The sequence below is a fragment of the Pelodiscus sinensis genome, chromosome 7, assembly GCF_049634645.1.
Source record: "Pelodiscus sinensis isolate JC-2024 chromosome 7, ASM4963464v1, whole genome shotgun sequence".
NCBI classification, from domain to species: Eukaryota; Metazoa; Chordata; order Testudines; family Trionychidae; genus Pelodiscus; species Pelodiscus sinensis.
In genome coordinates, this window is record NC_134717.1 from 36,455,935 (window position 1) to 36,482,698 (window position 26,764).

The 26,764-nt window shown below is 41.3% G+C and overlaps 1 protein-coding gene across 4 annotated transcripts in view; it reads right to left on the minus strand.

Annotated features, from left to right (window-relative positions):
- Positions 1 to 26,764, minus strand: part of COBLL1 (cordon-bleu WH2 repeat protein like 1) — a 120,692-nt gene that overhangs the window by 19,915 nt on the left and 74,013 nt on the right. For all 4 annotated transcript variants that reach the window (XM_075933515.1, XM_014580739.3, XM_014580740.3 and 1 more), the window contains 7 exons: positions 22,494 to 22,695; positions 21,185 to 21,413; positions 15,011 to 15,049; positions 12,598 to 12,695; positions 12,245 to 12,487; positions 4,776 to 4,926; positions 4,210 to 4,287 (listed from right to left, as the gene is read on the minus strand). In XM_075933515.1, coding sequence (XP_075789630.1) covers positions 4,210 to 4,287; positions 4,776 to 4,926; positions 12,245 to 12,487; positions 12,598 to 12,695; positions 15,011 to 15,049; positions 21,185 to 21,413; positions 22,494 to 22,688 — 1,033 coding nt within the window. In that variant the 5' untranslated portion in view covers positions 22,689 to 22,695. The remainder of the gene's footprint in view (positions 1 to 4,209; positions 4,288 to 4,775; positions 4,927 to 12,244; positions 12,488 to 12,597; positions 12,696 to 15,010; positions 15,050 to 21,184; positions 21,414 to 22,493; positions 22,696 to 26,764) is intronic.

Genomic DNA, 26,764 nt, shown 5'->3' on the forward strand with positions numbered 1-26,764 from the left:
TGGTCCGGCAAAATCCCTGGTTTGGGACCGCTCAGATCCCAAGGATGCCAGATCAGGGAGGCCCAACCTGTTGTACTTAGCAATAAACATGGTTCTAGAAAAATACCAATTCTAGATTCAACAGATCACTATACTGTTTTCCCCCCCCCCCTGATAAAACACTTTGTTATTCTCAAAATCAGCAAAAAATAATATGGCTTTATACAATCAAAAGCAGTACACCTGACAGTTTAAGAGACCAGACAAGATCCAAAACTAGTCCCAGTCAGATCACTGGGTGATTTTCCACTGATTGACATGGGACCAACCCAGTAGTTATCAAACTTTGCTGGAAAACATAATTCAGGTATGTAATGGTAAATGTACTGTGAAATTTTAAAATGCATTTCTCCAAATAGAAATGTACTCAACTCAAATGTATAACTATCAACTTTGATCCTATAATACCATACAAGGCATAATCACAATCAAATCTTCAAGGCTGAATTCAATTCCCTGTTCCCAAGTGAGTGTCCTAAGCCAGATGGCAGCTGGGTGTCAGGGGAGCCCTGCCAACATGTGAATCTAATCTGACATTGTCCTGAATTATTTCAGTAAAAAGAAATTTTGGAAATTTTGTTGATCTTTATCTGGATATTTAAAAAAAAAATGAAATGTTCACCCATCATTTTTTCTCCAGTTCTACTCCTGAACTCAAGTGTAGTCACTTAATTTCTAGAGATACTAAATTGCCCTGGGTCCACTCACCTCCTACCACAAACCTTACAATTAGATTTCTATTTTAAAAACATTAGTAAACAGTCTTTACAAATAATCAGTTAGTTGTGTTTTTGCTTGTACTGCTTCTTATTCAAAATGTATTAGGCTATATACCTTGGAAATTTACTAATACAATTGTTGAATAATTATTCCAGAATAGTTATTTTTAGTATAATTCCTCTGCCTCCCCACGTATGTACAAAAGCTTTTATTCCAGAAAAGCTATTTTGGTAAATTGATAATTATAGACCCTCTCTACAGAAATGAAGGCTGTAAGAATGGGGACAAAATAGCAGCTGGGAGCTAAAAGATGAAGTAACTAGTGGTGGAAAAAAGTCAATCACAAGGATCCTGGAAAATTCTTCAAAAATTAGGGAGAAATCACAAATTGCCCTCAACACAGGCTGCACAGCATGTTAGCTAGTATTATTACAGAACTGTATAAAGACTGAGAAAAGTTCAAATCCAGAACAACTGTTAAGTCATAACCTGTAAGGATAACTCAACACTGGAAGCAATGAAGTTTTAAAATAGTGTGAAAGATTTAACATAATCACATAAAATAGTCACTGCAGCATTAACTCAACTTGTGGATAGAAACTAAATCATGAAGGCCAGACAGGCACATGGTGCTCTTCTATAGGGTTTTATAATGTAATGCCAGAGGGCTTTCCAGTAGCTCACTAGTCACGATGCTTAAATTTATGTGATGTATGGATTCTCCTTTTGGGGAGAGAAGAATGTCATCTGAGGCACAGCATTTTCCTTTGCTGGGGAAGCTCTTTTGCCAGTGTCTTCCCCCGCCCTCCAACATTGCTACGTGTTTATGTTAGAGAAAACTAGGTGAAAAGTTATCTTTGCACATGGAGCAAAAGAAGCTTGTTTCAGCCTCATTTCTAGTGGGAATTTATGTTGCAGTTTCAGGGCCATCTCCCAAGAAAGCACCACCTCTTTACTGTGCGCTTTACCCTGGCGGCAGGATAGCTCTACTTTACCTACTAAGCAGCAGTGTTAGCTATGGTCTTCCACTGAGACTTTGACTTGACTAGATATTCTCTGGCAACTGGTTTAGAGCACACAGGACAACATACTTGAGGCAGCCCCTGCTACTGAAGAGACATTCTTCAGCATTGTGCATTAGTTGGCATTTCCTAAGGACTGTTTCCTTAGACTTCATGCCCAAGTCTATTGCCAATGTGTAGTCCAAATGCAAGATGGGGCTCTTGTGCATTTCAAAGGAGAATTGCAGAAGTGCCCATCGACTAGTCGATGGAAATTCCATCAACTAGTTGACTAGTCAATTAACCGCATTTTAACATCCTTAATACATACCCACTGGTTTCAAACCAGTTTAGACTCAGCACAGCCTGTACTAGCAATGGTGTATTACAGTTTTTACCTGCGTTCCTTTCAAGCTATTCAACAGCTCTTACAAGCGTCAACGATGTTAGTGCAGAACCAACATATACCGGGACGACTCATAGCAGAGACGTCCTGTACACTAAAATGCATCTGAAATTTTTAGTTGGCAGATCAGTGATCTTACAATGTAAATCTCCTATGGAAAGACTGCAATCAAATTGTTCAATAAGGAGTAGCATTTAAATAGTAGACAACAATAGTGTAACAGGGGTGGGAAATAATGTTTAATAGGGGGCCACTCCAAGATTTGGAAAGTGGTCATGAGCTGCACTTCTATGGAGAGGGTGCAGGGATTGGGACAGCAGGTGAGGTGTAGAAGGGAGCTTGGGATGAGGACTGGGGTGCAGGAGAGGGTGTTATCATTGGGGAAGGAGCTTGAAGTGCAGGGTCCAGGATGGGGTATGGGTACAGGAGAGGATTCTGAGCATGGGGAGGGGTGTAGAAGGGAAATGCAGGATCTGGGAGAGAGTTGTATCCCCTCTCCCCATCTCCTCCAGGTCACAGAGCATTTGGGTGGTGGCCTGGGACAGATAGTTGAGGGGAAAGTAGGGGAGGGTGCTAGAAGCAGGCTCTAGATGGGGAGGCACTTAACTAGGCAGTTCCCAGCCAGCAGCCCTGCAGGAATCTGAGATAGGCTCCATGCCTGTCTACTGGGCTAGCTGTTCCACTTGGCTCTGCTCCAGCATGGGGAGGGGAGAGTGAGGCTTTGCCTGCTGCCATTGCCTTGTTTACTGAGCTAGCTGCTTCACTTGGCTCTGCTCCAGCACAGGGAGGGGAGAGTGAGGAGGCTTTGTTCGCTGCCGCTGCGGCCAGCAAAAAATTCTTAGCTCCTATTGGCCGGAAACTAGCCAATGGGAGCTAAGGGAATTTGCTAGGGGGGAAGCCTCCCCATCCCTCCCCAGCATGCAGAGCATGGAGTGCCAGATTTTGAAGCAGCAGCTCTGTGCAGTAAAGGTGCTGGAGAAGTGGCTGTGGGCCAGATCTGGCCTACTAGCCACCTCTTGTCCACCCTTGGTCAAACATCTCTTTTTGAACTATTAATCTCCAAAGCATCAGAGATAGAGAATTACAGACTATCGTTCACCCATTATTGTCTATCACTCTAGTCTATGCCTACTGGCTTAATGGATCTCGGGTACCTTGGAGAGTTTCCTGTGTATCATGTCTGTAAGATTACTACTCGTGAATTAATTTTTTTTAATTGTAGTAAACATACAATTGTTAAATACCTCTATTACATGTTAATTTATTCTTCTTTCTTAAACAACAATACTAAAACCATTATGGAGAGGAAGACACATTTTTCTCATTTTAGAAGGGAAAAAGTCATTCTTCTAAAATTTCTTTTCTAGGAGGTGTGACCCTTTAAAGCATTTTTTCAGTCCAGAGTGGGATTTTCAGAGAAAAATAAAACTCTGAAAATAGTAGTTTATAATGGAAATGTTACCATATTTTAAACCTTATAAATTCCATTGTAATGAATAGCTAACAGAAGCACAAACACATACAAACTAATTATTTCAGAAACAAAAATAGAACCCATGAAGTGATCATTACATTGTGACTTTGGAACACTCAAACTCTAAATTTCTAGGAAGTGACTATCAAAAAATACCTTTTTCCACCTTCACTTTCCTAGAATACTTTGTCCCATCCTCATGGATAACGTTTTGGCCATTACCTGAGTCCAAGTTACCTGAACTTCAAATATTTAAGTTCAAACATAGAGGCACTATCTAAATGATCTAGTCCATGATTTGTAAAAGATCTTATTTGTACTTTATAAAGCCGCATCATTACTTAAAGGACAGATGTGTGTGTGGGGAAGGGAGAGGAGGGGAGGGGAGGGAGGAAAACAACCACGGGATTTTTCAGGGGATACCAATTAAAGGATAGGTGTAAGACAAATACATTGATGGGCCTGATATCCGCACACACCCACCCACCCCTTTTACAATTTCTCTTTACTAGCATGCTTTTATTATGACCACTCTCTACTAGGTTTTAATAATATCTGAGAAGACCTACCTGTTGGAAATCGTACTTCTGTGTCTCTTTCTTCCACAATACTTTGTACAGTAGGGATTGATTCTGCAGACTCTGATGCTAAAACAAATGAAAGACCATATTGACAAACAGACTTCATTTTAAGATACAATCCTTTATATCTTTTACACAGATATAAAGCTGAAACAAAATTTCTAAGTTTGACCTTACCAATTAATGTGTTTCTAAGGAATGAAATGCTTTCATGTTGGTGGCTGAAGCTTGTTACAACCACACTTACAATACTGTCAATTCCATGGCACACGCCCCCACATACAACACAGAAACAAAAAAACAAACAAAAAAGAAAGAAACCCAAACCAGCACCACACACACCCCTTCGTGCATTTCAACTATTACAATATTATGGACCTTGAAATAGAACTGAAGTTTGATACACAACATTTCCCTCTAATACTGTTCTGTTTTCATCTCTGTTGAAATGTGTTTGACAGGTCTAGAGTTAAGCCACCAAGGTACAGTCATCTGGAGTAGGTACAGTCTTACCACCCTTCCATTTCTGCCTTATTAAAAAGTAAAAAGGTTACCAGTTCTTTTACTGTTGTCACTTTGGTTTTGTGGTCTTCTCGAGGGTGGGGAAGGAGCTTTGCGTTTAGTCCTTCTCATAGAGGAATTAACAGATGATGTGCCACTGAGCTGCAGAGAACCTGTTCTCACGATTCCTAGTTTTGACTGCCCCTAAAGGTGGTGGTGGGGGAAAAAAATCAGAAGAATTGAAGTATTCAAAGATATGTCAAGAAAAATATTATTGTACTCCAAAAGTGGTATTTATAATTTATACCCGAGAAAGCAGAGAATCTTCCATCCACTATTAGCCAAAAACATATTAAGTTTTTCTGGGCAATGCTTTTATACAATTCCCAAGTGGGGGAAAGAATTAGAAAATGGCAGAGGGTAAAGTGAGGGGAATCTGTCTTGTAGAGTGCTGGATGTTGAAAAATGAATTGCAACATTAACAGTAAACAAAATCAGTTGTCTCAGATTTTATGAACAAAGTAACCTGGAACATCTCATGCTCTAAAAAAAAAAAAAAAAAACAAAAAACAAAAAACAAAACACAAAAAAAATACTGTTTCAGAAAACTGATGGGGTATGTTCCTAAATATATTGTAAACTATTACAAATACAGAACTACAACCACCACACCTTAAATATTCTAACACAAATAGGGATTTAGCTCTTTGCCAGTGTTCACTCAACATGGAAGTATCAAAATACAAAGGCATAGGGTATCTGATGGGAACTTAGTTTATACAATATGTTGCTATGGTACTCCAGTATGCATTAAAAAAATCGAATTTTTGAGATGCTGAACTAGTGATAAAACTGAAAAGATAGTTGCCATAATTTTGCCTGTCATTGTAACAGCTATTAGCCTTCATATTGAAGTAACCTTGTATTTCCACATCTCAGAGTGATTACTTTCAGGATCCCGGTGATAAAGAAATATGTTTTATCCCTGGTCACAGATGTCCATTCCAGCAGCAATTTTGATCACTGTTACTTGTCTATTTGACAGCATAATAAAATCCAGCAATGACATTCATTTTATGGTAGTAGAATCTACATTGAAGCCAGACCTGGGGGTCAACTTCAAAGGACTTTTGTTTGTGCCTCTATTAAGCAGTCCACTTCATGACGTAGAATACAAAGGAGAAAAACTGGCATAAACAGACTCACAAATCTCTTTTACGGATGATCCCTCCATAATTCAGAAACACATTGACAGCAGAATTCTTGACCTTGTCAATATCCATGGAGTAGGATACTGTTCATTTATCAAGCTACTTCTCAACACCAATTGTGTCTTAAAGTAAGCTGACATTTGTTCAAAAAAAAAAAAAAATAGGATTTAACACCAACTTCAAAATAAATTGGTCAGTGCTATACATGTGTAATTTTTATTTGACAAATATTTTTAAAAAGACAGAATTAATACCTTTAGGGAAAAATACGGTGCCAAGTTTTAGTATGTGTAGGACACCCTATTTGCGTGTGACACTGTTGGCTGCTATTAAAGGGCATCCTAACAGGATGTAATTACTGATACATTAGGACATTGCCACTTAGTCACATGAAACAGCACAAGGTTGCCCTGAGGACAGGATAGGGGATACCAAGACAAACCTAACTAAATGTCAGTCACAAAAAGAGGACCATAATCAATTGCCCTCCATGTCTAGCAATAGGAAGACAAGAAACAACGTTTACATGTATAGGGGCAGATGGGAGCCGGTGCTTGTGGGGGAGCCAGGTTTTAAGCCAGCGCCCCATGAGCACGGACTCCAGCCTGCTTCCACTGCTGCCTCGGATATAGAGGTAGCAGTACAGAGGGGAGGGAGGAGAGAAGAGGAACAGGGGAGTAGGCAACTCCACATGAGCTAATATTCTCAGTACCAGCTCTTGCCTGTCCCCCCACCTCCACACTGCTGCCTCCATCAGAGGCAGCTGCAGAGGACAGGTAGCGCCACAGAAGCCAGTGCTTGTGGGGTGCCAGCTTTTAAGCTGGCTCTCCCCCACACCCCTTCCACCTAGCACTGAATCATGCCTGTTCTCCCCTCTCCCGCGCTGCTGCCTCTGGGAGGCAGCGAGAGAGGGGGAACAGTAGACTCTGTGGGAGCCGGCCCACTCAGAGAGCCAGCTTAAAACCCAGCTCCCGCCTGCTCCACTTGCTGCCTCTGATACTGAGGCAGCAAGGAGTGGGGGGGGGGGAAGCATGGGTCAATTGCTATCAAGTGGTTGATCATGGAGGCACTGCCTGTCATTCTTGATGCAGCATTCCCAGCCCCACCTTGCTCTTGTTCCCCAGCCGCAACACAGAACCTGTGCTAGTGCTACAGCCTACCCACCTTTCACAACATCAGAGTCAAAACCAGCATCCTGTTGGAGGGAAAAGTCCCATGGTTCCACACCAGATCCAACTTCCCAGGAAGTGTGCACACTGTTCCTCCTCTCTCCACAGCAATGCACATGCTTTCTTGCCTTACCTTCCTTCTCCTATTCACCAGGAAGGAAGGGTTGGTTGGAGGAGGGGCTTAAGATAGCAGTGGAGTATCCGGAGAGGCTGGATTTCTCAAAGTTGCACGTGCACTTCTTCCAACCCTGCCTATAGATCCTTCCCATGATACACTCATCCCTGGAGACCCCCAGATACTGGCTGAGTTGCCTTAGCACTCTGCTCCTACTTCCTCTCCGTTGGGCAGACACCCAACAGTACCCTGCCCCCTCCCAGCCAGACACCTACCCCCAGCTTGCTCCTGTACCCTACTTCCCACTCAGATTCTGCACCCCCATCCCATACCCACTCACTGGCAACATGGGATGGCAGCACCACAGGAGGGAGATGTATCAGTTGGGGTCTCAGTGAGGGTTGGGGGTTTTGGGACTTTTTTTTGCATCTCACTAGTGTGGTCCCTGACTGATTTTTCTGTGGGTCAGTGGCCCACCTGCACCAAAAAAATGTTCCCTGCCCTCCCATAAATAAAGAATGTTGAAACATTGTGTGTTGGACATAATATTTTATATAAAAATGAAGCCTGGCCAGCAAGCTCCCAACTGGCTGCAGCATCATAAATCCCACTGCACCCCACACACCCCAACCCTGAGCCCATCATACACCTGAACCCCCTGCCCAAAGTCTCCCATGTCCCCAAACTCCTGCACCACCCACACACCACAAACTGGTGCCCTGGGCCTCTCATACACTCCAGCCCAAACTCCTGCACCCCAATATCCACAAGTCTGCAGCTTGCTCAGCACCCCAACCCTCCACCTCACCCAACACTCTCCAGACTGGAGCAAACATCTTCTTCTCCATGCAAATTCCCTCCCAGAGCTTGCACCTCTCACCCCTTCCCACACCCAAATCCCTCATTCCCACCCATCGTGTCTCAACCCAATGAGAGTGAGTAAGGGCTGGGGACAGCAAGTGATGGAGAGTAGGGGAATGGGGAGGGTGGGCCAGACTTTCCCCCACCCCTCCAAACCAGCCTAACAGAGGACAGCAGTGAGTCAGACACCCTAAACAAACTGCTCCCTGACTCTACCTCACTGCACAGATCAGTCAACCACTCCCTCTTTCCCCCAACCTACCCATGCAGTCAGTTCCTTACCTCCCACTGCCCAGCTCAGGAGGACTGAAAAGACTGCTGGGTTTCTGCCTCTCTCCATCCTCTGACAGGACTTTCCTCCCAGCCAATTAATAATTCCAGCCATTCACTTCCTGCTTATCTGCTGATTGTCTTCCATTTCAAACATGCCACAGGCAGCATTTAGCTGCCCTTAACAGAGGCCTGCCCCCAGGGATCAGCTGATCTCTCTGCCTGCCTGGGGAGCTTTGAACCTCTGTGCAGGCCTCAGCCGTGCAGCTTAGAGACAACTTTGGTGCAAAGCCCCAATAGGTACTACCTGCCTCCTTCGTGTGCAGGGTCCTCAGTCCCAGTGTCGCCTCCTCTCACCACTGCCAGGTATAGCACAGCCCAACCTGCCGCTGGGAAAAAGAGGGGGCGGTGTCCGCTCGCAAATCATGAAAGCCCACCCTGCCTGGCCAAGCCCTGTGCAGCCCAACCTGCTCCCTGCCTCACATGACCAACCGAGGGAGCGCTACTTATACCACAGTGGCAGCACTCCTCCACCATTAGCTCCACAGCTCACGAGGGGGTGAGTTTGCTTTCTTCACCTCCCTGCTTGCCAGCTGCAGTGGATACTGTAGCCTCACAGCTGTATACCATTTCACTATATCAACTGGGGTCCAAGATGGAGACCAGCTACTAGAGCAAAAGGGAAACAAGAAGTGAAAGGAACACCAAGAAGAACCACCCACCTCCAAGACACAGCCTAAGACCAGAGGATTCTTCTGCACAACCGTGACGTGCAGGAGCTAAGACTCAGAGAGGCTGACCTTGCTTGGCCAACAGGGGACGTCTGCCTGCTTGTATCAGGATCGGTGAGCATGACATTGTATGCTTAGCATGTGTATTCTGCTTGCTTGGGAATTGTCAATAAATAGAGAAGAAGTATGTTACTGTGTGAAGCTCTTTCAGTGGCTAAAGATCCTGCAAACCTGCAGGAAGTTTTACCCTGAGCCCTAGAAACTAGGTAAAGGAAGGGATAGATAAATTAATGTGGGTAACAGCCTGTCTATTTGACACTAGAGTGGAACGAGTGAACAATCGAAGTGACTTTTTGATAGACTTTATTTTTTGCCCGTAAAATGCTAATGCACATCTCAGGGTGATGGAATGAAGCCAGTCTGGACTGTTTGTGGATATGACTTACAGTTCTCCTAGCATCCTGACTCCTCTGATGAGGAAAAGATTAGGCTCAGCTCCATGGCCAGCACAATCTGTGCTGAAGTCTGGTTACCACTGCTGATTGGATAGGGGATAGACTTCTCAGGGCTCCCATATTCAACCGGGATCAGGCTCTCCCTTGTGAGAATCAGCCTGACGACAGAGTTGTTTCCTAGATTGCTGATCTAGGAAGATGACAAGATCCTTCAGGGAGTCATAAATCAATGCTCTCCTCAGCAGCCATAACACATTACACCTCTGGTATCCATGGAGGAAGTGTCTTGGTGAGGTTCAGTGCCCTACACGACCGTATGGGGTGACACTAAATGAGACTCTTGTCAGTACTGCTCCTTCAGATTCCAGTGCTTCATTTTGATCAGTGCCACCAGCTATGCCTTGTTAATATAGCATGAGTTCTGAGGAAGTCCTGCTCTCATGAACTATCATAGCTATGAGACTTAGGAGGCCTTACATCCTTAGGGCTTGGGTCCAAAGACTTGTCAGACAGGAGAAGGATTTCCCCTCTTCAAAGTAGAGTTAGAGGGAGATACACTTTTACCTGTACGAAACTGTCTCTTGTTCTTATGAAAGCCAGCAGTGAAAGGTCTTCAGTTCTGCTCCATCCCACTCCTGAATCAAACATCATGGTGCCAGGAGGCCTACATCTCAACACTGCTGGGTGATATGCAGACTAGTACTGTATCCCAGGTCTCTTTGGGATCTCATTAAAACTCCTTGAGTTATTTCCTAAGCTAAAGTTCATGCGTCTGTCAAATTAGCCTAGGAAAGGAATGGCAAATACTCCGTTGCCTTTATTGCCTCAGAGAGGCTGATACTGGCCATCACAGCTTGGGAAAAAAAGCAGGGACAGGAGACAAAGCTATTAAAAAAAAAGTCTCATTAACCTAATCATAATCTAAAGTTAAACCTGTACCAAGGGCAGGGAGACTCCCTGGAGGAACATTTTTAATAACTAACTAGAGAGAAAAAATGGTATGAACACTATGTACAGTTAAAACTGGTGACCTCCATCTCTAAGTATTTCAATGGTATCAGTTCTGGCACTAGAGGTTTCATACAGGCTATGCAACGGTAGAGGAAGGAGCTGGAGAGGCAGTTCATCTGTACTGTCTCATATCCTTGGTACAGAGCACAAAGAATAAGGACACAAATATGGACCAACAAACACTGCTTGTGAGATTGTTAAGATCCAGAGGCCTTGGCTTGTCTTTTCCATTCAGACTGAAAATTCTTTAGGGGAGGACTGTTTCTTACTGTATATTTGTAAAGAACTAGTTCAAAGGACTAGTTCAAAGGAGCCAACTCTAAGTTTATATCTTGTAGGTGCCAATACAAATAAATTATAATAGTCACAATCAATGCCCCAGGACTTACTAATTTTAAAGCAAACTCTCTCTTATGTCACAGAATTTCTTCTCCTTGAACTCTTCCCCAGATGCTACAGAAATGTTTTATTGAATACCAGCACTGTTCGCAAATATGATCAGAAAGTGGAGTAGCACATAGTTTTCCCTTCATTGTTACAGCGAAGAGACATGAAACAGATCAAGACAAACTTAATTTTACACTTGAAAGAAGAAAAATATTTTTCTTCTCTTCAAATGACAAAGCTTCTTAGCCAAATACAGGCCAAAATTTAGAACTTCTGTTAGACAGCGCTCTCTTGTGGTTTTTTTCATGTTAACTATAAATGAAGAGTATTGTGTAAAGAATAAATTAGACTAAATGGCTCATTTGAGAATTTTTGTTTATGGGAATAGCACCAATTCATCTCTCAAGCCTATTTTTCATTCAGTATTTCATTTTTATCTGTCTGGCATGCCAGTAGTCTAATTTATTTAAAAATAATGCCTTTTACTCCTTATTCAAAGCACAGTGCAACATACAAATATGCAGTGTCAATTTACATTGACACTTTTATCCTTGATCTTTAATTGGAATTCACAACTGACAATCTGTGCTTTACCAAGATATTACCCAATGAATTAATTTTTCCCCAAAACTTGTTGGAATAAGTTCAAGCGCCTCATAACTTAATTCAAACGTGTTACTATACAAGCAAACAATTTTATTAAGTTCAACATCTTTGTGCACTCAGAAAGTAAATGTAATTCCCACAAGTGCGATTTGTTTTTAATAGTTTAGACTAGAAGACTTTTTTGAACACCACACTAAACTGCATTTTACTAGAAAGAACTAAGTGAGACCATTTAACAATGACAAAACCCCAATCCCCTGTGTAGTAATGGACATATTACTGTTTACCATAATGTGTGCAAGTATGTAAGCTATTAGCACAATGGAACAAGTTGCGACTGGGAACTCCTATCAAATGAAAACTTACTTGTTACAAAATAGTGTTTTCCTTAAGCATTTGTGCAGTGCCAGTGACTTTAAAAATAAGCAATCTGTGTGTCTTTAGAAAAAAAATCAGAGCCTTAAAAATAATTATATGAATCTTCGCTATCTGGCTTTTATCCAACTGCTAAACATGCATTCTTCAAATCAAACAGTGTGAAATATTTCTTGTTTCACTACTACATGCTCAGAAAATAGGACTTTTTGCTTATATAATGTAACTAATTTTGTTTCAAACCCCACCAGAAATACCACTGCAGTAGATATTCTCAATCAATGAAAATGAAGTGGGTGAGGAGGTGGAGAAGAAAAGTTTAATATCTCACCTGTTCATTTTCATCAACACTCCTTGATTTCACTATACAGGATGATGTGGGTCTGACTTGGGCATGTGCAAGATCCTGTGGGACACTTTGAGATGAAGGCATTGGAGGCAAGGGTGCTCTCCGCTTCTTTGGCATTTCAGATGGCAATGTGTTGGAGTCATATTGCTTGGAAATGGTGTTAGATCGGTTGATAAAAGTTGGCCTGGCCTTGCTCATCACAGGAGTGGCTGGGGCACTGGCAGTCTTAAAAAGGAGAGGGAAAAAGATAAAATATTTTGAGAGCATATGAACCAGCAAAATCTGATTGTCCTGTGAATATATTTCGTCATTTTTAAAGCAAAATGTCATCTTACTTGTTCTCGTTTCTTCTTGCTTCGCTGAAAAAAGCTGAAAAATCCTTTATTTTCTTTCTCCTTCAAAGTACTTAGGTTTTGAGACATGTGGCAGGAATCTAAAATGGAAAATAATTCTAGTATTTGTTGCATACATGTTATGTTTGGTATATCCTAACAGGCTGGTAAGGGACTGTGTAGTAAAAAAAATCCTGTATCAGTAGTCTTTTGAAAGTACAATTTGAACAAGCTTCTTGATATTACCATGCTTTTTGCATTAATTCTTCTCCTGAAGCCATCATAGGTTAGCATAAATTTTACTACTTGCCACAGTATGTGAAAAGTACTCTTATATTAACATTACACTAAACAGTCAATCGTGTTCAACAAGATTTTAGTTTAAATTAAAATTTTAGACTTCCACATAAACTGCCAAGATTCAGGTTCCTGAACGGAAGAAAAATAAATGTACTATGAATGTAGTGTTTTTAATTTAGCATGTCATTATCACACAAATCCATGGACATACGCCTAAATGAAGATGTGACAATGGTAGTGTGATGACACCTCAATATGAGGAGCACATAAAAAACTAGGTATAAGTCATGGCAAAAAAGACACCAAGTTCTTGCTAAACCTGGCAGCAGTGGTTTCACTCAATCAGGATTCTACAAAGTACAGGCAGTCCCCGGGTTACGTACAAGATAGGGACTGTAGTTTTGTTCTTAAGTCGGAACTGGCATCCAGATTCAGCCGCTGCTGAAACTGATCAGTTTCAACAGCGGCTGAATCTGGATGCCAGTTCTGACTTATATACAGATTCAACTTAAGAACCCCAGGCTCCGCGGCTTTGCTCTGCTTTGCTCCCCGTCCCCCTGGTCTGCAGACCAGGGGGACGGGGAGCAAAGCAGAGCAAAGCTGCGGAGCACGCGGTCAGCTGACAGCCCAGCTGTAAGTCAGATCCGCGTAACTCGGGGACTGCCTGTAACTGGTTATGCTTGAAAATGTCACATGGCCTGTAGAAAAACTAAATGTTTTAAGTGCACAAATATTGACAACCCATGTCACATACACATGGGATAACTCTGAGTGCATAAAGCGGGAGGAGAATGCAAGGCACCTCTTTCAATCTGTATTTCTTTGTGTTTTGGAGAAAGATTCTCTCCTATACATCATGTCCCCTTTTAACTATCCAGTCCCTCTCAATTCATAGCATTGTCATTCTGCAGATCACAAGTAAAGGCATGGTTTATGAAACACAGATGTAATGTATAGTGCTCATATGCCAGGAGAGTAAAGTCTCATGAATACAATGTGTGCTAAATCATGCATCCAGAAATCCAAATTAAAACTTGATATAAAGTGATTACACAGTGGACTGGGTGAGGGCAGCAGAGTGGAGTAGGCTACTAGGCTGCTCTGGATCTCACCACTGCTCTGAGTGTGGGAGTGAGTCTTACTCCTGCTGCCTCTCCCCCCCCCCCCCCCCCCCAAGTAATCACCCAGACGGCTCAGACCCGGACCCCTCCATATGATGGCTGAGGAGCCTTTTAATTTAAGGACACATTAAAAATGCTTGCTTAGAAAAATCTATGTGGAAAACTTACAACTCTTGGTTTATCTTTTGTAAGGAGAGAAGCAAAGCAAGCTGCTTAGATATTCTGCCTTTTTTGAAGTAAACATTGTTGGTGGGGAACTTTTCAGCCTGGAAATCATTGAATTCAAACATTTCCTAGTTATGGATTAATTTTCCTTAATCATGGGGAAACTTTATTTACCATCTGATTTAGCCAAGCAGTCACATGTAAATCACTAGAAGAACTAACCATTGTATGCCTCTACTCACATCAGGGTTCCAGAATTAACCTTTTAGTAAAAATGTTTTGATCATTCAGTACTACAGCAGCTCATAAAGAACATCCTTTTGCATTGATCAAAGAGCTACCCTGAAGTAAAATGTATTGTATGATAGGCAGTGTACCAACTTTGGTAATAATACCTCGTGCAAGTCTCATATTATAGGACATGAAGGTACTTAGAATCATAGAATAATAGGACTGGAAGGGACCTCAAGAGGTCATCGAGTCCAGCCCCCCGCCCTCAAGGCAGGACCAAGCTCCACCTACACCATCCCTGACAGATGTCTATCTAACCTGTTCTTAAATATCTCCAGAGAGGGAGATTCCACCACCTCCCTTGGCAATTTATTCCAATATTTGACCACCCTGACAGTTAGGAATTTTTTCCTAATGTCCAATCTAAACCTCCCCTGCTGCACTTTAAGCCCACTCCTTGTCCTGTCCTCAGAAACAAAGAGGAACAAATTTTCCTTGTTAACCTTTCAGTCAATAAATGGAAATATCATTGAACTACAACTCTCAACTAGAGTTTACATATGCACTCTTATTTCACTATTCAGCTCTGTAAAATTTACCTTGCAAAGAGGATAAATTGAAGTCAGCAGCTGAAGTGTCTAGAGAAAGAAAAATGGTACATTAGTTATGAAACTATTTATTAGATGCAAAACTTCACTGTAGATTGAGGGAAAGCTGTAAATTACATATCAGTTTCCACACACAGGAAAAGATAGCATGTCCCTTTCATAAAGTCTTCCTTAAGCAGAAGAGCAAATATCTTAATTACCTAATACTAACAACCAGAATTTGAACTAGCATGAGTGAAAAATGCAGATTTTTTCATATCGAAGACAAGAGAACCATCTATGTACGTGCAGACTGAGTTCTAGAGCACATTATATTAAAACTAACACACTGGTTAATATTTATCTTGAGAAGCAAATAATAATATTCTGATAAAAATCAATCCATCTGTCCACCCACCTTCCTGGATTTTTTTTAAATTGGGAAGAGAAGGGAATTCATTTTGTATATAAGTTCACTATGGGTGTTTGCTTCAGGCAATTGTTGAAAGGATTCCGATTTTAATTATTTTGGATTACCTTTATAGCCCCAGAACCAACTTCACTAAAATATCTATTCACCCTCACTTAGGGAATAGATATTTAATAGGAAGTTATAAAAAAAATATTTATGGCATTTTTTTCTTTGCTTTAAATTTTGAGTATAATTAATTGTCTTTTAAACACAAAGCTGGAATCTGGGGAACAGTTTTCTAGCTCAAACCACACATTTTTTAATTTAGTCATTTGACCTGTCAAAAATTATTCTCAAATAGTCTTAAAAAAGTGAGCCAGGAAGAGTCAGGGAAATGACCTCAGACTAATTTTTTGTTGTCCAAAGTATTAAATTGAAATAAAAATCAGTTGTTTCCATTACTCAGTACTTTCCTTCATGAAAAGGAGCATCCACTTCAAGTCATCATTCCCAAAGTGAATCTGTTATTCAGACTGAGAATCAAGAGGGGGAAAAAAAAATACCACAAGGGACCTAGTATTTTTTGCTTGGGAAGGTCAGATAAATTTAAATATGCTGTCAAGAGGCATACAATACAGAAAAACTCTTTACATTTGGAGTGAGGTCTTTGTGATACACCATTTATGAGGGGTTTTGTTTTCCAATAGAGGAAAAAGAAAACTACTGTAGCAACAATTAGCCTGTAGATAAACTGGTGGCTTATTGTATTTCTAGTCTACAATATAAACTTGTAGTTATAAGCAGGGCTCGACAAACAATGTACTGTACTCGCCTGTGGCAAGTAGTTTACACCCCGGAAGAGCCAGAGCAGAGCGATCTGCGCATGCGCAGAGCGCAGAAACGCGCGACTGGTGAGCGGGGCTCACCGCTGCTCGGCGAGCCCTGGTTATAAGTAACAATTTAATAAAAATAGAGCTGAGCAAACGATATTAGATCTCTGTCCCAAGGGAAATTTCGGCATTTGTTTTTGTCCCAAAATTGGATAAAAAAATTAAATTTTTAGATTTTGCATACTATCACATTCTGTGGAGAATTTCAATTTGTAAATTTATAACATTGTTATTACATTTTTGACTGAAATGAAACTTTCCCAAAATTAAACTAATTTTTTTGTTTGCTAAAATAACCTAAATGAGTTTTTTTGACTTATTTCAACATTAACCTACATTTCTTCAGCGCACATAGCGTGTGTCTAGACTACAGGGTTTTGTCGACAGAAGTGGACTTTTGTCGACAAAACTATGCCTGCCTCTACACTGCTGCTGAGTTCTGTCGACATAACATCAACAGAACTCAGCAGTTTTGTTGATGGCTGTAAGCCTCATTATATGAGGAATAACGCCTTTTGTCGACTGAGTTCTGTCGACAGAAGGCGTTATTGCATCTACACTGTCATGTCGACAAAGCGGCTTGCTTTGTCGACAGAACTGGATGTAGTCTAGATGCTCTTTGTTGACAGAAGCTTTGTTAACAGTACCTGTTGACAAAACTTCTGTTGACAAAAAGCCTGTAGTCTAGACGTACCCCCAGTCTCATGGAAGTTGTTGTTTTGAGCCCCATTCCATCTTACAGAACAGGATCCTTTTTTGGACTGAATCTCCCAGAATGTATATGTATATGTATATGTATATGTATATGTATATGTATATGTATATGTATATGTATATGTATATGTATATGTATATGTATATGTGTGTGTGTGTGTGTGTTCGTTCCATGTCATATGACATGATTAACAATGAAGTCTCTTATGGCAGATGTAGTCCTCCAAGTTGCCATAGGCGAGAAAGCAGGCTGGAAGGGCGAGTCACTGAAGAGTGCAGTCCTCCCTGTCTTCCTCCCCCCACCATGGGGCTGAAGCACCAGGGGAGTAAGGTGTTTCAGTTGGGGGCCACATCAGTGAGGGACTGTGGATTTTGGAGGGTTTTTTTGGGGGGGGGGGGAGGGGAGAGTTGCACCGCTCGTGTATAGTTCTTGACTGATTTTTTTGTGGGTCTGTGGCTCCCAACCCAAAATAGGTTCCCTGCCCCTGCCATAAAGAAAGAAAACACTGAAACCCTGTCTGTTCAACATAATATTTTACTTTATTTAAGAATGAAGCCTGGCGAACAAGCCCCAATTGAGGCCCAGACCTCATCTGGCTGCAGTGTCATAGCACTCCTTCATGCCCCCCATACATACACTGCACCCTAAGCCAATCATACACCCAACCCCCTACCTATAGCCCCTCATACACCTCAACCCAACCTCCTGCACCCCTGCCATAACACTCCTGCAACCCCCCACACCCTAACTCTGACATGAGCCCATTGTACTCCTGAATCCCCTGCCCTAAACCCTCATACCCTCACATCCCCTAACTCCTGCACCCCCACATCTCCTGCCATAAGATTGACAGAAGACAGCCTGAATGTGTGCGTGAAGCTGGATGTAACCAGTTATCATGTAAAGTTCAAAAAATATGCGAAAAGATACAATGGCAGAAGTCCCATTAAATAATGTCTGTGACTACAATGTTTCATTTATGCTATTCATCATGTCAGTTATCAATAATAGTAAGTTGTATATTTTCAGTCATGCAAATGGGCATTTTTATACAGCTCTTTGTTAACCACTTGTTCCGAATTTTCATGCAATTCAGCTTTTTTATTTGAAAAGGTTGCCAACCCCTGGCCTGGAGCAAAGACCAGTGTCTCGGGCTGGTATCCAGGAGCAGAACTGACAGCTGGGAAAGCAAACTTGACCTCCCCATATCTGGCATACTCCTGAGCAATCCTGAACCCTGGTCCTGAATGCGCTGAATCAGGGAGTCCACCTGTATTTGATTTTTCCAGTGGAAAAAAGTCACTGATCAAAATTTCTCAACCAACACTAAATAAAAGCTGTTATTGCAGATACTGCTAACTATGGTGTATTTAGGAAACAGAGATCAATGTCTTTGAAATAAAACATACCAAGTTATGAGGCTAAGGCAAAAACGAAAATTTACATTATGCCAAAGGCAGGAATAATGACTATAGAAAGAAGGTACATAGAATGTTGCTAGGACATTTAGCTGAAACACAATAGCCCAAGGGTGGGCAATAATTTTTGACGGAGGACCACTCCAAGATTTTGGAAAGTGGTCAAGGGCCACACTCTTCCATGATATTAATGGAGGAGATGTGGGGTTTGGGATGGAGATTGGTTGCAGAGGGGATCTTGGAGTAAGGGATCGGGGTACAGAAGGGAGCCTGGAGTCTGTGAGGGAGTTTGGGTGAAGGAGAAGATGGTGACCTAGGATAGGAGGGGATTGTGATCTGGGGCAGGAGACTGGAGTGCCAGATCTGGGTGGGGGTATGGGTGGGAACAGAGGGCTTGGGTATCTTGAGTGGGAGGAGCAGAGGGTTGTGGCAGGGAGGGGCTAGGGTGCCAGAGGCAGGCTGTGGCCATGAGAATTGCCAGCCACCATGCAAGCCAGCCTGCCTGCTTGCAGAGCTTAAAATGTTTCACAGCCAGCCTGCCTGCCCGGCCATGCGCTTCAGTGAATAACTGAGCAGAGGACAGGGGGTGTGGTTCTTCTTGCCTGCCTGTTATTCCAACAAGCAGCTCCCATTGGCTGGTTTCTGGCCAATGGGATTGTGCTGGGGCAGGGTGGCTCCTGAAACTCCCTTCTCTCCCCCCCCCCCCTCCAGTTTTCAAACTGGAAGGAAGCCCAGCAGCCACATTTCCGCACTGTGTGAAGGACAAGCTGGAAGCCTGCCTGGGACTCCCCACTGCCTCTGCGGGCTCAATCTCATGGCTTAGCAGGCCAGATCTGACCCAGGGTTGTATTTTGCCCAGGCCTGAAATAGCTAATGCTGACAGAACATGTTTGCATGAAATCTTAGAAATTTTTGGTAACAGAATGACAAAAAACTTGAGTAATTTATAAAATATGGACACGGGCAGGGTGCAGGATTGGGAGCTAGTAGCTGTCTGATCAAAAGGAAGTTATTTCTGTCTTCTGTCTCAATCTGGAGAAACATTTTGCTTCACAAGCCATTAACGAACTAAACCAACCCATACTCGTCAAATGCTCACATCCTACACTGGTAGCATCATATAAAGTCATAATTTGTTAGATTAATACGCTCTTGGGTTGCTGGTCATCTGACCCTGCAGGATTACAAACAATTACTTCCCTGTTTAGGGGACTGTATGTACAATTTTATAATTCTGTTTGATAGTGAGCATCCTCTCTGTCCATGTGAGACTACAAATTCCATTTGAATATAGGGCTGGTTTTTTTTCCCCCTCTTCTTCTCTTCATGCGGGACAGAAATTCTGAAAAGTGGCAACATTAGAGAACGCTGCTTATAAATCTGGCCTTTGAAGAGACTGTTATTATCGACTATTAATTAGTGAACAGACCTGGCCCAGATAGAACAGAACAGCTGACGGCCAGGGGAAGTCAATTTGTTCCCAACTTCTCTGCAGAGGATTGAGGTTTGCAGAGTAGAATTTCCCCAGCGGTAGAAACAAGTAACCAGGAGTTGCTGGTGAGACTTAAAGAAACATGCAGAGCAAGAGGAAGAAGAGAGGAAGCTTTGGGCAGGAGACAGTAAAAGAAGGACATGTTTCATGGCAGGGGAGAGGAGGGGGGCAAATGTTTATGATGTCTAACTGTGGGACCAGCTGAGGAAGAGAAAAGCCAATGAGTACAGGGTGGAATACAGACTGAAATAAATCATGTGCAAGAGGGCAGGGGAAAAAATGCATCCTAAACTCCTTATAAGTTTCTAGTCTATCCCCAAAGAACATTCCAGAGAAAATTGAGGCCGGAAATGACTGCAAATGTATATTATTTTGTCTAGATTGGTTTTTCTCTTGTGTTAAGTGAAAAAAAGCCTCTGAGTGAACTGTAAACCTATAGCTCCCACATAGCTGGGAGTTTCAAGAGGATATACTTAAGTTGCTGGAGAGCTTGAGGTGTCAAGCTATGGTCCATGAGGCCCATTTCTGTGAAGGGGTAGCAAAGGATAACTATGCTTTGGAGGTATGGCACATCTACACTGCCATAAAGACCCCATGGGGAGGCCAGTACATGGGAACAGAGGTTCCCAGGATTTGGGCTGCAGGGCTAAAAATTGAAGTGCAGGTCTTTAGGTGTGGGCTGGAGCCCAGGCTCAAAAAACCCCTACGGAGGATGGTGGGAAAGCCTGAGACCAAACTAATTCACTGAAATTTATTGGCAAAGGCTCTGAGATGTAGTACCATGAGTTTGTAACTGAGCCATAGACATACCCAGAGAGACCGAAGAAAAAAGAGGCAGGTCCACTGACTACTTAGACCCAGGGAAGCTTAAGCAATATGGATCTAGTGTCCAGAAGAGGGAGCACTACAAGAGACAAGACACTGAATTTGAATAGGAGTAAAACTGACACAGGGTTTCATAAATAGTATCTTATACACACTTATGCTTAGTCACTTCAGCACACTTCTCAGAAACAATCAATCACTTTTTATATGGAGCAATTTCATATAGGAGTTCTCTTGTCTGAAGTTTATGAAAATTAATCGTAGGTAACCCTTAGGTAGTTTTGGTTCTATACCAGAAGGAAGAAGAGCACAAGGAAATTAGAAGGAAATTCATTGTTCTGGAACACATGAAATCAAATCTATTACTTTAAAAAAAATAGTAGCATTTCCTGTACACATAGTTTTGATGAGAACTATAAAAAAAACCCTCTTACCTTTATTGACATCCATTGCATACAACTCCCTTAGTCCAAGGTCATTGAGAGATTTTGTTACATCAAGGGGATCCTGAGACTGGTAATTCTTCAGCAATACAGTGTGCAAAGGATCAAACTCACATTTTCTACAGATAATTGCTATGAACTCTTGAAGAGGTTCATGTGGACTCACTCTCACTATAGTCTTCTGTGTTCTCTTGTAGTTGACTACTACTCTTACTGTTTGCTGAAAAAGGAAACAAACCATTAAACAGCATTCAAGGATACAGACCAAGAAGCTCATTGTCACACGAACAGAATGTTGCAGCAACCCTAGAAATTTCTTCCTTTCCCAAGGGCTGTTTCACCATTGTTAGTTTTATCAAAGTTATGAAGAGAACAGTAGGAAAGAGGCGGTCAGATTTATTAAGAAAAAAACAACCTGATTGGTGGAGTATCAGTTTTGGCTCTGGCCTAAATGGCCAAAATAGCCATCCTGACCTAAGATGCAATTGATGGAAGATGGTTTCTGTTGATGTGGCTACTGTTGAGGGTGGTGGTATTCCTACAGAAATGGCAAACCCTTCTCTGTTGGAATAGCCTATTTCTACATTACTCAAGTTACAATTCACTTAGCATAAGTTAGAAAAAAGGAAATAGAATGAGGGGAAAAAATGGTTCTGTATTTTGTGCCCTTCATAAAATAATTACACCAGTTTTTATTTTCTGCCTTCTGAAAAGCTTCTATTTCCCAGAGCATGAGGAATATCCTTCATTTACACATTTAATCTTAAGTGTTTCCAAAAGGAAGACGGAGCAACCACAGGCAGAGCACACATTAAATGAAAATAAAATACAAATAATTTATCAACAGGGTGTGTAAGTTATGGCATTCCAGAGAACTTATAAGGAACTGATTTTCAGATTATGAAAGGGATGCTATAGGTATATACAGCTGTGTTGTCCAGAGAATATATTTAGAATTTATCAAAGGATGCTTTCATGAAGGAAATTTGTAACTTTATTACACTTCAGATTGCTGCTTATAATATTTACGGTCCCAAAAACAGCAATTAGATTCACATCACTGTAAACACCAAAATCATCTAAACACCTGGAGTTACAGACTAAAGCTGTAATACCAATGTAATCATATATTGAGATGCCAATAGGCCATACCCTGAAAAATATATTCTATTGAGAAACTGCATTTTAACAAATAACATTTAGATAAATACAATCTGCCACAGTGGAGTACAACCAGAAGATGCAGAGTACTTAATCTTTCTCTCTCTTCAGATAACACTATCATTGGTATAATTCTTACCTCTGGCATTGTAGGAGTAGGCTTTTTCTTATCCATATGTTTTGGCTTTAAAATCACCTTGTCTACTTCAAGCATTCCAATAGGTGTATTCGGTTTGAATTTAATCTGGCTCTTCTTTGCTGAAATCAGATCTATGGTATAGCCTGATGGATTTAAATGATACTGTGCACAGAGAAAAATCAGCAAGTCCATCATGGGTTTGCTGTTTAAAAAAAAAAGAATTAAAGTGGTTATAATACCATATATCCTTATACAATCATTACGTAGGCCACAAAGTGCATTTTTTAAACTAGGGATGTAAAATCCCATTTAGTTAACTGATTAAACCTTATTTTTAACTGATTAACCAATTAAAAAAAACAGGGCCATGTTGAACGCACCCCCGGCCATGGAAGACCCCCCTCCCCCCCCCCGTCAGTTAACCGTAACTGGTAAACATCACCTGGCAAAGGTTATGCTTACCAGTTAACCATTCACATCTGTATTCTCAACATAAGCAAAAAGTCTCTCTGCTGTCCTAAGACTGAATGATTATGTTCAGTAATTGTATTTGTAGATGTTAGAGATAAGATTTAAAGAAAAGGCACCTTTAATATGCATATATGCTTACAAAGCATCTGTATTCCTGCAAGAGGCAATCTGCACAGATGTGGTGCATAACAGCGCATTTTAAGGGCAAGACGTGATTTTGCTTCCTGATTTGCAATTCAACATGGGTTGTAGCAGTGGTGGTAATTGTACCATGACTGATCCTGGACAACTGTTATACCAATATACTTAAAATCCGTTTTTCCCCAAAATGCCTCATGTTTTTGGGGTCTAACTAGACATACTTGAAATAGGCCCAATTTCCAGAAATGCTAACCTTCTGAAAAGTCATCATGTGTCTCAAGTCATGCAAACCAAAAGCATTAGAGATGTTGAAAAGTTAGGCACATGTTTAACATACCGTATCTGGGTTCTATAACACTTGGAAAAGATAGCTTGAGAAAGAAAAAGGGGTCAAGACATACTTACTCATAACGGTAAAGTTCCAAACTTGTGGGAGAAGAGTAACTGGAGATTTGAACCTCAGTAACAAAATTACTTGCTAAGACCATGTACAAAATTACTGGAAATCTAATAAAGAACACTTTCAAAGTCTAGATGCAGCTAGTCATACTTTGGATTTTTCCCAAAACCAACCTCATCTTGGCACACAAAACTATTTCAACTAATCTGTCTCTACTTATTCCTTCCTGAAATGACCCGTTTCTACACAAACATATAAATGGTGTAGAAAACAAACATTAATTTTTTTCAGTAACTTTGAACTGGAAACTTTAAAATCGTACATTGTATTAGGATTAGATTATAATGTACAAATATATGTACATTCTATATGAGGTCTATAGAAGATAACTGTGCTCTTCTCCCCTTCCAATATATTCTCAAATAGAAGCAGAGAGGATTCCATAAAAAGAGAGCAACAATGCTGTATCAGGTGGCTTTGACATACTGCATAGATGCTATATATAAAGAAGTTAAAACAACAACTATGCTGAAAGAACATTAAGGTTGCAGAGTCGAACAGTCAGAAGCCAGTAAATGCCAGAATTAGATTGCCTGAAAAGAACATTAGTGGGAAAGAAACAACTACAACCACCATCCCTTATCCACAGAAACACAGAATACCCAATAGCCTGGCCTGCAAGGAATTTTCAGCAAGGATTTCCACATCCCAGGTCAGAGCCCTAACTACCAGCCTACAGAATTAAACTTTCCAAAGATATTTTAATCATAAACTAGACATACAAAGGGAGCTGAAGTAATGTTTTTCAGGCAAACTTAATTCTGGCATTTCCTACATTTGACTGCAACCTCAATGTTCTTTACTATATTTTCAACATAGTAATATATATTAGTGCAGAAAGTGCAAAAGTCCATTTCCTCAGCAACAGCTTGCTATACACACAACCTTGTGATGAAGGGATTAATTTATAACCACTAGAACAATTTAAATTTCTAGGAGCATATTAAATTGAACATCCTACATTTGTTTTAAGTCAAACTCCATACACAATTCCCATACCAATCAAACTGAGTAGTTTCTATCACTAAACTGAGTAGACTGAGGTATTGTCGTCTAGAATTTTGCCTTGGCACAATTCTATGAATGAAGTTATTTTGAAGGAGAATAGGTAACAAATTCTTCTGTAAATGTAAGACACAGAAAGACTTGTCCTAAACAGACAATGTACGTAATAGCCAGTGGGGTGTTTTACACCACGATTTAATTTTTAACTCTTAAAATTAATCCAGTTTTGGATTCCTGCATATAAACTAGTTTTTGCTGATTCTAGCACACCTTATTTCCTGAGCAAGATTTACTCCGGCTTTGTATCTGAAATCATAGCCTGGACACAAAAGAACAAGCACACTTTCAAACGTTGGAATTATTCAAAAGAACCATGCCTCAATTCAGGATCATATTAGCCATCTGCCACACCACTGAGCTCCAAGATGTTATAGGCTAAACTCTGCACTAATTTTCTTTCCTCTTTATCTTCTGGGAAAAGTTTCATTATTTGCTTAAGCAGCAGGAGGCAGCACTTGCCTGAGAAAAATAGTCTGCTTCAAAAGGCATCAAGTAGCCCACAGTCTTGTACTAGGATTGCATGGGGGTATGGAAGAAGTGACTTCTGTGCCTTCACTGGGCGGGTACTGTTTGTCTAAGGGATGCAGTAAGAAACTCATAGTTAAGCTCTTCACAAGATCAATTACATTTACATTCATGGAAACTAGACCGGAGTACTGAACTCATCCTTTCTCTTTCACACACCATTTTCTTTCCCAATAGCAGGAAGGAAGGAAGAGAAACTGCTGCACTCTTCAAAAACTCCCTCCCACTAAAGAGATCAGATAAACTTTGCAGTGATAAACTGGAGTGGCGGCAAATTAAAGACACTTCACTGATTCAAAGCAATCTGGATCACTTGGTAAAATGCATAGGATATGCTTGTGTCCACTCTAATAAGGCTAAATGAAAACATACATTATAAACAAAGAATGTAGGTGTTATTTCCAGGATGGAAGTCTCTGTCCCAGGAAAGCTGCAACTATGAAAAATGTGGTAATTGTGGTGGATAATCAGCTGAATATGAGCTCCCAGCGTCACACAGTAGCCAAAAGAGCCAATGATATTCTGCAAAGCACAAATGGAAATCTCAAGTAAGAACAGAAAGGTTATTTTATCTCTGCCTTGTATTGGTGTAACTAAGGGGTGGCCAATAAAATGGCAGCAGTTCACCAGAGTTGATCCCCTAGAGCTGCTGCCAAGATATTTACCTGTGACTCCTAAGGTACAGGTTCTTGCAGCCTCCCATTGGCAGAGGATCACGGTTCCCAGGCAATGGGAGCTGCCGGAAGCAGCAGGGATCAGGATATCACTTCCCAATGGCTAAACAAGAAGTGAGGCAGCAGTTCCCAGCTTTACTGAGAGAACTCCCGGTGGATTTAAATTTAAGAGGTTGGCAACTAAGCAGACTGGTGCTATCATCTGGGCTCCTCTGGTCCTGGTGCTGCAAGTAGGAGACAAGGGCAGAGGCAAAGACCTCCTTTACATAGAAGGTCAATTACATTTTAGCTCCCCCCCCCCCAAAAGAACCCAAACAAATCATTTCCCTGACTCCAAAATCCATGGTCCACATTGGGATGAACCCAGTAAACAATAAATAATGGATAAACTTAAACAAATGGTCTGGTAGCACTTTAGAGACTAACAAAGCATGTAGGTGGTATCATGAGCTTTCGTGGGCACAGCCCACTTCTTCAGACAACCAGAGCAGTGAAGTAGTATTTTACAAAACTTGAAAAAAAATATTATTGCGAGAAGATGCTAGTGTTCAGTACAGAAGGGACCTTGTTGCTCTTATCTGCAGGTCTTTTTACACTGCCACCGAGGCTAGAAAAATGTTGCTACATCCCCCTGACTTATACCATAATCAAAACCTTAAACTTTAGAAGTTCATTTTAAAGGTAGACACATGAACCAGGACTGGCCAATAGCCCATTACTGCACAGTGTCTCAAACAAAGAAAACAGCCACATTATACAGTACAGGCGGCATCAGTATTTTCTTCATTGCTAACACTAATGGGAATATACAGACTGTCTGAAATTATGGCAAAATATTACAAAGAAAATTTAAATGAATTAAGTAAGAGAGATCTTTGCTACAAGTAACTTTAGACATCCAATTTCCCCACTGTTGTATATTCACCAGCCCAAAA